The 12,111-nt window shown below is 31.9% G+C and overlaps 1 protein-coding gene across 12 annotated transcripts in view; it reads right to left on the bottom strand.

The window, feature by feature from the left end:
* Positions 1–12,111, bottom strand: part of NOVA1 (NOVA alternative splicing regulator 1) — a 152,124-nt gene that overhangs the window by 36,423 nt on the left and 103,590 nt on the right. For all 12 annotated transcript variants that reach the window (XM_031935717.1, XM_031935721.1, XM_023227372.3 and 9 more), the window contains one exon: positions 767–933. In XM_031935717.1, the coding sequence (XP_031791577.1) occupies positions 767–847 (81 nt within the window). In that variant the 5' untranslated portion in view covers positions 848–933. The remainder of the gene's footprint in view (positions 1–766; positions 934–12,111) is intronic.

Below are 12,111 nucleotides of genomic sequence, written 5' to 3'. Positions count from 1 at the left end.
GGTAGAAAAAATAATTATGAACATAATAAATTTATAGATGTAAAAGAGTTTACAGTGGAAGAATCCACCTTATTTAACATGAAATAATGTCATTTTCCCCCTACATCATGTCAGCCATTACTCAATCTTAAAAACTCACATGAGTTTTTCCCAAGTAAAATTTTTTTACAAAAAATCTCATACATTAAAAATGAATACTGGCCTTTTATGACATATGTTTAAATACTACATAAGTTACACAAAACACAATAACTGATTTGTAACAAACAACTGTATGGTAGGTACATAAATTTACTATACATTTTTTTGATAAAAAATGTAGAACGTGACAATAAAATTAACAAAACAGGAGCCTCTATGCATAATAACTATCCAGAAAACTACAAATATCACTAAAAATAGGGTATTAGAAATTTTGAATGTGTCATTGCAGTACTTATACTTTATTTAAAAAGTGATATAATTTTAAATAGATTCAATTCCTATAAATTAAGTTTGTGTCTATAAATTTAAAAAGCGCAATCACTAAGATTCACATAGTGTTCCTCAATGTAACACTAATAAATGAATAATTCAATTGATCAATAAATTAATTGATCAATCTAAGGATGAGACCTTGATAGTCTTTAAATAACTAAAGACAACTTTGGTATGTTTTATGTATGCTTAAAATAAAAGTTTTATGCTAAGACTTTAAGGCTGCTTTTGTAAGGAATTTATACTATGCTGTGGATATTTCCCTTTGATTTCTCAACTAAACACTCACTTGTTTGATGCGATCTGGATTAACGGTGGTCTGGGGTTGTAGAATGCTGACTGGTTCTGTCTTGGCCACATTTTGGGGCATTTCTCGAATTTTTTCTGCAATGAATCCATGAACTGCATTCAGTGCTTCAACTGTTCCCTGGATCAAGCACACTCGCTCAGTAGTACCTGTGGATAAAAGATTGGTTTTCAGAAAATATTCCATATTTTGCATTTAAAAAACTCTGAAAAAGGATATCATAATGCCAAAAAGATGTAAAATGCAGAACTCTAATTTAAAACATTTAATTGTACCAAACATAATATATACATGTCTCTTCTCATGATTCCTTTTATAAATTCTTTTCTAGTTGTTTTAGTCTCAAAAAGGGCATTTGGATTCCAACTGAATCAGAGATCCAGAGAAGTTGTGAACATATCGCTGATTCATTGACATAATAAATATTTATTGAGTACTTAAAAAAGAACTTAGGGTTAGAAACTGGTAACATGCCAGGAGAGATCAATAAAACCAGTTTTCAAAGAGCTTACTCTTCACGGGGAAAAAAACAGAGAATTGTAAGACATTACAATCTGAAAATAATGGGGGTAACAACATAGATAGTACATTTGTTCCATCACTTACCACGCTCTTCCTTTAATCATAGCAACACTCGTTACCTGATATTTTACATTTACTTTTTCACTTTTTCACTAGAATATAAGCTCTAGGTGGAGTGTAAATTTGTTTTGTTTTGTGCTGTAGTATCCTCAAAGTTTACAATAGCTTCTGACACATCATAGGTACACTGTAAACATTTGTTGGATAAATGAATCAGTGCTGTCTTTATTGATGATATAATTTTAATAAAAAATATTAGGACTAAACATGAAATTTAAATAGTTTATGAAACTTTAAATTCATAAGTATGTTAAAGATATTAATAGTATTTATTTCATATCTTGTGAATAAAATGTAAATATATGATGCAAGACAAGACTAAGGTGAAATTGGGTCTAACACACAGGTCCTATCGCCTATTTTATACTTTACAGATATACATTAAGGCAATAAAAATAAATAAGTTTTTCAGACTATTCTGAGGCTTATTGTAGAAGCCTGGTATTCCACTGTAATCTTCTCAGTGTCCCAACATAACGTATGAACTTGCTTCTAAGAAATAAGTATTTCTTTTCTAAACAGTTGTTAAAATGTTCAAAAAAATGAGATTTTAAAATTTATAAAAGATTTTTTGAATTAATGGAAATATTTTCAATTACCTAACATATTTCCTTTTGGTGCTACTGTTTCAAAATTCCAAGGTACTTTGTAAAATGTTTTAAAATACATTCTGAAGGGCAAATTTGTGAAACTACAAATATTTACAAAGTCGTAGGGAGTTTATACTGTTTTAAAGATTCTGACACCAAGACCAATTTTCTAGTAGTTTTGAAATTAAAATAATAGTAAAAGAATATCATTAATACTTCTAGACGACAGAATTAGATTACAGGAATTAGAAGCAGAAATAAAAAAAAAAAAATTTAGAGACATACCTAAACAAAATTGTCATGTTTTAAACAATGAAAATTCAAATCTACAAAAATCTAAGTCTCCTGGATTTTACAAAATATTTCAACAGAAAATATATATGGCTTTCATTTGTAAGGGTGGATAAAGCCTGAAAAACATAATATGAGTCTGTGGGTTTAATTTTTACAGTTTCTCTTAATCAGCTTTTCTCATTCTTATCTATCTTGATGTATATTGTGGTTCCTGCATAAAATGATCTAGTTTATGGGGATACTCTAGGGAGTCTTTACAAGGCAATGTATAAAGTGTCCAATAAATGACTAGAAAGGAACTGATCAATGTAGCTAATACAAAGTGTGCTTATCCAGGTCAGCAGACAATATGAAACAGAGATCAGATTACATTCTTGTTTTTGGAGACAACTACAGAGTGCTCTTTTGTGGATGCCAAAACAGTCTAACTTAAATAGAGATTAAAAAAAAAAAAAAAAAGAAAGAAAACCAAACAAAACATGGCACTAAATAACTAAAGAGATTATAAATCTATGCAGTCAATAAAATTCTGATAATACAAACAATGTCAGAGCACACAGTGGCCCCTACACTTTTCAGATTGTATAGACTAACAGATAGTGAGTGGAAATTACTGAGCCATAAAGAATTATGATTGTCTAAAGCTAAATTTCACATATTAGCATCTGTGGGACACTAGAAAGTAGTTCATGGGTTCACAATTGCAGTACATATTGTTTGAAAATTAAATTACATAATTTGCATTAGAACTATTAACATAAAAAAAAGAAAGAAAAAAAGACATTCTATATCTGCCCACTCAGAAATGCTACAATCCTCAGAAGAGATGCTATCATATTCTTCTACTGAACGTATGGCCTTTTCACTCAGAAAACACAAAACTGTAATTTTTAGGAGAAAGTCACAAAAAAGGGAGACTGTCAGGTGTATCACCAAAATTTGTTTAAAAAAAATGAGCCTATAAATCATAAAAGTTGCTGTTTTTGTCATTTTAAAGGCTTTCAGGCTCAATTAGTGTCTAAACTAAACTTCTTGTTGTTTATCATTTTATTTAACAGTAGCATTTATTTCTCTTTGAAAGAGACTAGCAACAAGAGGTGAAAACCAGTTACATAAAAGTACATGCCTATATTTTGTATAAGATAGAGGTACATAAGATACCATTAATTAATTAATTGATTAATTAATTAATGTTTTTGAGACAGAGTCTCACTTTGTCACTCAGGCTGGAGTGCAGTGGTGCGATCTTGGCTTACTGCAGCCTCGACCACCTGGGCTCAAGAGTGATCCTCACGCCTCAGCCCTCCAAGCAGCTGGGATTACAGGAACGCACCAGCATGCCTGGCTAATTTTTTGGATTTTTTGTAGAGATGGGGTTTCGACATGTGGCATAGGCTTCTCTCTTGAGCTCAAGTGATCTGCCCACCTCAGCCTCCCAAAGTGCTAGGATTACAGGTGTGAGCCACTGTGCCCGGCCTAAGAGATCATTAATTTAAAACTGCACTTTTAAGAAAGAAATCACAAAAAGTGTAATAAGAAAGGGCAATGCCAAATACAGGTATTGACATTTACAATGACTTTAAGTTTTGATTTAACATACAATATCAAACGTTAAAAACGCACAGGTTTCTAAAATCACATACATCTATCAGTTTTAATAACAAAGTTTTCATAGAAATTTAATAAAATATATTCTGTGCTATACTATAAGTTTGGGTAAGTCAGTTACACAGTTCCTGTTTCTACCTAAGGTGATCCATCACTTGTGCACTGGGCCCTGTACCTCCTTGGCTACCAAGTCCACTGCTTCTCCAGTTAGAGTTATTTCTTACATCATAATTTTTTTCTATTGAATTATTCCCATCAGCAGGAAATATGTTGTACTTTCTACAATTTTTAAAGACATTGACAGAGTTAGAAAATTACTCTTTTGCAAAGCTAATGACAAAATTAAGTTTGGTAAAGATCATAAATGGATAAAATCATTAGATGAAAGGTTAATATAAAATTATCAATAAAAACATCAGGTATTACCAACCGACTTCAATGATCAACATTAGCATGAGGAGTATGAAACCCAAACATTATATGCTTCTTGATGTGATGTAATAAAAAGCACACAGAACCAATTATGATGTACTCAAAAGTAGTTGAACCTAAATCCAGTCAAACAGCACTACAGATTAATACTGAAAACAGAAAACTAAATGATACCATAACAAAGCAAAGACACAAAAACAGTTTACAATACAACTGATGCAGCTTCGTCAATAAAGAAGAGATTACTCTCTGGACAAAACAAGACTTAAAATGTACTATGACTTAATGTAAATCAGAATTTGGTTGGGTCCAAAATTAAACAATTTTCACTTGAAACAAAATTGAGGCAATGACAAGGACAGAGTATTAGTATCACATAATTACTGTTAACTTTAACATGTGAGATTATGGCATCAGTTTACAGAAAGTGTCATTTTTTTTCTTTTCTGAGATGAATACTGAAATACGTACAGGTAAAATGTGACTGAACTTGCATCAAAATATTTCTGCAACAACAAAAAAGAAGTAAAGTTTTTAGGCATGACAAATCTTGATACTGTTGATATAGATGAAGGGTATAAAGAAATTCATTGTACTATTTTATATATGCCTCTTCTAGTTGCTGCTCAATTCCCTTATCCCTCAAAATTCCATGAATGAGTTTTATAGATACTCTCTTTCTACTTCCTCATCACCCAATCTTGAATATACTCCAATATGGCTTTTTTTTCCCCCTTGAATTTAGTAGATTCTACAACTCTACTGAAAGCATTCATCACGGCTGTACCTGGATAAATCTAATCTTCAAGTCTTCATGTTGTTTTCCACTTCAGCAGCATTTTATGCTGTCAGTAGGTGACCATTCTGTTCTAAAAACACTTCACTTGGCTTTCAGAATGCCACATGCTCCTGGCCCATGGTTTTTACTCAGTTCATTAATTCATTTGATAAAAATGTATTCAGTCCCTACTAAGTAAGTATCATATTAGAAGCTGAAGATACAGCAATGACCAAACAGGAAAAACAAACAAACAAACCCTGCCTTCATGGAGCTCATATTCTAGTTCATGTGGACAGACACTATACATAAGAGAAATAAAACACAGAGAATACTAAAAGAAAATAACAGTTATGAAAAACATTGGGAGACAATGACAGGCTCAGCAGAGACAAAAACAACAGTATGAAAGGGACTTTGTCATGTTTATTACTGTATCTCCAGTGCCTAGAACAGTGCCTGGCACACTACAGATACTCAACAAGTATTTTGTTTTTTTTTAAATTAACAACTTACTGAGTCTAAAATTTCTCCTCTGTATTTTGAAACATATATGTGACTGATTTCTAAGGCCTTTTTAATCTACAAAATATCTATAAAGCCAGTAAGTCTCTTGGTTTATAAGATCATCCAATGAACACAAAAAGGAGGTATATTTTGGAAAATGATTTAAAAACTATAATAAGTTGTAATTTATCATTAAAAAAGGGCACTTGGTGAAAGTGTTTTGAGAAAGATACTAGGAGAAATAACGGATAATTTGACATTTTTTTTTTCTTTTTCCTAAGGTAGAAAAAATAGATAAACTCTGAAAATGAACTCTACCTAAAATAATATTGTTAGGGAGAAAAATAAATATTTTTTATTGTGGTCTAAAATGCTATTAAAAACTGTTTAGATACCTGAGACATTATTCAAACCACAGTAACACTATTCTAGAATAATGAATATATGCAAATGATTTGATCCACATAGTTCCAATTGCCATCTATAATGAAAATTAATGAACATTCTCTTCATATAAAAGAAAATGCATCAGCTTATATTCCTACTGGAAATACAACTCAGTATCTTATGAAATAATACAGACATAATTATTTAGGAAATATTAATGTCAGTGTACAGTAAGTCATTTGGTTGGATGAGTAACACTGAAACATCACAAATAAAACAATAATACTAAAATGTAGTAGAAAATTTATTAACACTTCTGTGACAATCTACAGCAATAATTTTGGCCTCCAAAAGAACTTAAGAAAATGTAAATATCAATTAACTCCAATAGGTAAACGCTGATATTTAAAACAACTTGATATACAGATAATTTATAGAGATAACTGCTACTTATGCAGAGAAATTACTAATTTTGGATAGCTAATATTTTGATGAACATGGATTTATTTCATTCAAGTAAACATTTAATTTCTATCATATCAAGAAATATCTTGCAATATGTATTTTCAAATATATTTAAATTTCTTTGCTATTTGTAGGTATGTATGCCTATTTACTCTTATACAAACAGTGCTTTGTGAGTGGTATCCTTTCCGTTTTCATGTTTTTCCTTTTTGCCACTTATTCTTGCTGTTTGCTAAAATATCTGATTACAAAAGGCTCTTCTCTTATAATTTGCTGTTTCTAGTCCTCAGCAACCCAGTAATACACAGTTAAAGAAGACTGTTAAAATTATATAAACTATCAACAAGTAGGTTCCGGGCTGGGAAGGGTGGCTCACGCCTGTAATCCCAACACTTTGGGAGGCCCAGGTGGGCGGATCACGAGATCAGGAGATCGTGACCATCCTGGCTAACACAGTGAAACCCCGTCTCTACTAAAATAGAGAAAATTAGCCAGGCGTGGTGGCGGGCGCTTGTAGTCCCAGCTACTGGGGAGGCTGAGGCAGGAGAATGGCGTGAACCCGGCAGGCGGAGCTTGCAGTGAGCTGAGATGGCGCCACTGCACTCCAGTCTGGGCACAGAGCGAGACTCTGTCTCAAAAAAAAAAAAAAAAAAAAAAAACAAACAAAAACAAAAGAAAAACACGAGTAGGTTCGTAGTGTTCCTAGTTACAACCATAGGGAATATGTGGCCTTTATGAAATCATGTTTTGTTTCATTTCTCTTTATTTCCAAGTTCCGGGTCAGTGTAAATAGATAAAATATTACTTTAATGTTTTCCTCTTAAAAGATTTAAAATTCTATATAGGCATATTAATTTTTAAAACTAAAACATAGAGTATCCTTTCAACAGGCTATGTTACCATTTATTTAATAAAAATCACCCATAATAGTCTATATATGATAAGCATTTTTCATATTGTCTTTATAAATAGATGATTTACATTCATTTCTTAGGTTACCAAATTTATTTCTATAATTATATAAGCAAAGTCTCATTTACCAGTATTTAAGGTAATGTGTCAGCAGAAGCTCCACTGAAGGACATTTAAGGGTTTTCTAGTTGTAGCAATGCAGTATTACATTCTTTCAGGGGAAAGTATATACTTAACCAATTTCAAGAAATGAAGCAATTCAAAGGTCTCTGAAGCTCACAACTACAGACCTTTTCTTTGTTTCCTTTCTATGTCCCTATACGCATATGAAATAACTTAAAATTTGAACCAATACGCATCTCAGAATATTCTTTTAAGTGACTTTAACAGTAATCATGCTTCCTTATGTTTATAAGCCATTTTGTGATTTATAGAAGAGATATAATATTAATTACAATACATATATTTATATATTGTTAGTATAATTTATCTACACACATAAAATTTCATTTAATGTTCACAATAATCAGGACAGATATCTCCAACTTAAATGTATGGAAATGGAAGCAACTGCACAAAGACATATAGCAAACGCAGAGAATAGTAAACGTCTTGTCAAAAACAATTTTTTACCATTAGACCACATACCTCCTAAGAATGTAATATTAGGCCAGCTAGCAAATTTAACACATTTAAGAAAATCACATATGTTTCAGTTGATTGTGGAAAAATGATTTTCATGTAACTTTGATATTTCTTTAAAAAGCATGGTCTTAACACCATCAATATTTCTCCAAAGATTTATTCCAAATCTGTCATAAAAAGAAATGACTGACCCTTCTTGCAGAGAACAGACCACCACAGGAGATGGTTAATAACTATGTGGGCTACTAGTAAGATTTTTTAGGACAAGTTTTCAGATCAACAAAAGTACTTGATAAAATTGCCATTAAAAGTAAGTTCAATTTGTAATTGCAGCTTTTATACCATTGTACAGTTACGTACATTTGATAATACTTCCTCCTACCCTACAATTACTGAGGAGAAAATACACTATTTCAAGAAAAGGCCATTTAAAAAAAGAAATCATAAGAATTGGCATCTTATGATGCAAAGTAATAATTGCGTTTCTTCTCCAGGTGATTACACAATTATATCTCTACTTTTCAACTGTAAAAATTTGCAAAAGGCCATATAACATGCTTATTCCAAAGTCAACATAGTGAAGGCCTGATTCTGTTTATAGAACATGTTTTGACATTAAAATATAACAAATCAAGTCAAAGGATGAGAGTAAATTTTTCCAAAAAATCTAAAAATATTCATTCTTCAGAGAACTTAGGAAGAGAATGAATGGCAAAGTAGATGTTGTCTAGCTTGTCATTCATTCATTCTCTGTCTCATCATGCAAATGGCATACTAATTTACTTAACTAGCCATTCCCATAAAATAGCATCTGCAAAGCTGAGGAATCTAACTTCTGAAGAACCCTGAAAACAGATATATCTGAAAATTTTACATAACAACTGCAATTGTTCTCAAACATATTGCAATTTATTTCTAGTTTTTAAATTTTGAGGCTATGCAAAAAACAGTTATGATTACTAGCTATTCATTCATCCTTAGCATAGGTTTATGCTAAATTTAGGATCACTATAGCAATCCTAGTTATGTCAATAGTATAACCTTTTAATTTCCATAATTACAGAAATATGAAACTGCCATAACACATTTTTATTAAAGTACAATTACATTTTATATGTACATAATAAATAGAGATTTGCTGACTTGTCTCCACTCCCAATCAATATCTCCATTTTTGACAGTAATTTGTACTTTTAAATTTTTGATATAAGAAAAATGGCACTTGAAATTCTTCTATCTATTCTTTATGTATTAACAAGAATTCACTTTTGCAAAGTTTGATTTGATATCACATGTCCCAGCTGCGAAAAGTTTGCAACAAACATGTGATATCAAGTCAAGCTCAGAAACTCAAAAGTGTGACCAGTGGTGGAATGCATAGCAAATCAGAGTCATGTAAAAGTAAGGGGAACAGCATTGCAATGGACATGCAGCATGGTAACAAATCAGAGATTGCTTATGAGGTGACAGCAAGAAAATTAATGTCTCTGACATTAATTTCTGACATGTAACAAAGTTGTCAACTTTGAGACCTAATATAGATTAATGCATTAGACAAAATTAAGCAGTAACTTTATGTCATATTTTTCAAAAAAATAGATCGGTTTATAGAATAATCCATTTTTTTAATCATAAGCCTATAAATTCCACTGAAGGCAAGGCCTGAATTTGTTGAAATTTCAAGGAGTGAATTATTTAAATAAATGACTAATCAATGAATACCATACCATTTAGCACATGCAATATATCAAATAAATGTAGAGGTAGGATAAAGAATTTTGACTGTTTAACTTGGTGGAAGAAGCAACATAGGAGAGTAGATTGCAGTTGAAAAATCAATAGAAATTTAAGAGTATATGTAATCTATTATTAAAAAGTATTAAATATTATTAATATTAAAAGGTATTTTTATACAGTTTTATGATGCTAAGACAATAGAAAAACGGCAATTTAAAAACTACATATACCAAGGCGAATGGATGACCTGAAGTCAGGAGTTTGAGATCAGCCTGGCCTACACAGCGAAAATCCATCTCTACTAAAAAAATTTTGTATTTTTTAGTGGTGCATGCCTGTAGTCCCAGCTACTTGGAAGGCTGAGGGTGAAGAATCACGTGAATTTGCGAGGCACAGGTTACACTAAGCAGAGATCATGACACTGCACTCCATCCTGGGTGACAGAGTGATACTCCATCTCAATAAATAAATAAATAAATATTAAAAATTGTGCTACATACAAAACTGGCCCTTTTACCCATCTTTAGGTGTACAATTCAGTGGTATTAATTAAATTCAAATGTTGTACATAAACTCCCACTGTCTCTTTCTAAAAGTTTTTCATTATCACAAACTGTAACTATAACCATTAAGACATAAATTTCCATCCCTTCCTTCCTATATCCCCCAGTTACCTCCAATCTACTTTTTGTTTCTATGTCAACATTCTAGATATTTTGTATAAATGGAATCATACAATATTGATCTGTCTGGTGTCTGGTTTATTTTACTCAGGATAATATTTTCAAGATTCACTGATGTAGTATATCTCAAAAATTCATTCCCTTATTACAATTGAACAATATTCCACTGCATGTTACATACCACATTTCGTTTCTCCATTTACCTGTTGGTGGACACTTGGGTTGTTTACACCTTTTGGCTATTGTGAATACTGCTGCAATGAATACTGGTATACAAGTATCTGCTTCAGTGCTTGTTCTCAATTATTCTGTGTACAAACCTAGGAGAGGAATTGATGGCTAATATGATAATCACAGCCTTTTGAGGAACAGATAAACTGCCCCACAGCCGTGGCACCATTTTACATCCCCAACAACAATGTAAAACGGCTCCAATTTCTCTACGTCTTAGCCAACATTTATTATTATTTTTTAATAATAGCCATCCTAATAGGTGAGAAGTGCTATCTTGGAGTTTCAATTTGCGTTTTACTAATGACTAATAATGTCGAACATTTTTGCATGTGTTTATTGTTCATTTGTATATTTTCTTTAGAGAAATATCAGTTCACATAATTTGCACACTTTTCAAATGGTGTCTTTTTTTGTGTGTGTACGAGACAGGGTCTCACTCTGCTGCCCAACTGTGAGTGCAGTAGTGTGATCATTGCTTATGTGAGCCACAAACTCCTGGACTCAAGCAATCCTGCTGGCTCAGCCCCAAGTAGTTGAACTACAGGTGCGCACCACCACACCTGGCTAATTTTTTTTTTAATCTTAATTTTTATTTTGAGATGGGGTCTCGCAATGTTGCCCAAGCTGGTCTCCAACTTCTGGGCTCAAGTGATCCTACTGAATTGACCTCCCAATGTGCTGGGATTACAGGCATGAGCCACTGGGGTTTTCTTTTATTTGTTGAGTTTTAGGAGTTGTTTAAATATTCTGGATATTAAAGTTGTTGTATTAATTATTTTCAAACATTTTCTCCCATTCTGCAGGTTGCCTTTGATAATGTCCTTTGGCAATGGATGTTAATAATGTACTCTGATACACAGAAGTTTTAAAATTTTGGTGAGGTCCAATTTATTTTTTGTTCCCATTTTTGTTACTGAATAATCCATTCCCAAATCCAAGGTCATGGAGAACTATTTCTACATTTCCTTCTAGAGTTTTATGTTTTTAGCTCTTATATTTAGGTTGTTGATCTATTTGAATTAATTTTGATATTTTAATATGATATGAGGAGGGTTCTAACTCCACTCTTGCATGTGGAAATCCAGGTGTTCCAACACTTGTTGAAGAGACTGTTCTCTTTCCATTGAATGAACTTGATACCCTTGTCAAAAATCAATTGGCTATAGTTATGTGGAATTATTTCTAGACTCCATTAATTATTGTCTATCCTAATGCCAGTACCAGACTCTTTTGGTAACTGTATTTTTATAGTAAGTTTTGAAATCAGGAGTGTGAATCCTCAACTCTGTGCTTTTTCAATATTATTTTATCTATTCTGGGAACCTTGAAATTCCGTATGCATTTTGAGAATCAGGCTTCCCATTTCTGTAAAAAAAAAAAAAAAAAAAAAAAAAAAAAAAAAAAAAAAAAAAA

The sequence above is a fragment of the Piliocolobus tephrosceles genome, chromosome 6 (assembly GCF_002776525.5).
Source record: "Piliocolobus tephrosceles isolate RC106 chromosome 6, ASM277652v3, whole genome shotgun sequence".
Lineage (NCBI taxonomy): Eukaryota > Metazoa > Chordata > Mammalia > Primates > Cercopithecidae > Piliocolobus > Piliocolobus tephrosceles.
Note: the sequence above shows the minus strand (reverse complement) of the source record. Positions and strands in the feature narration are given on the sequence as shown.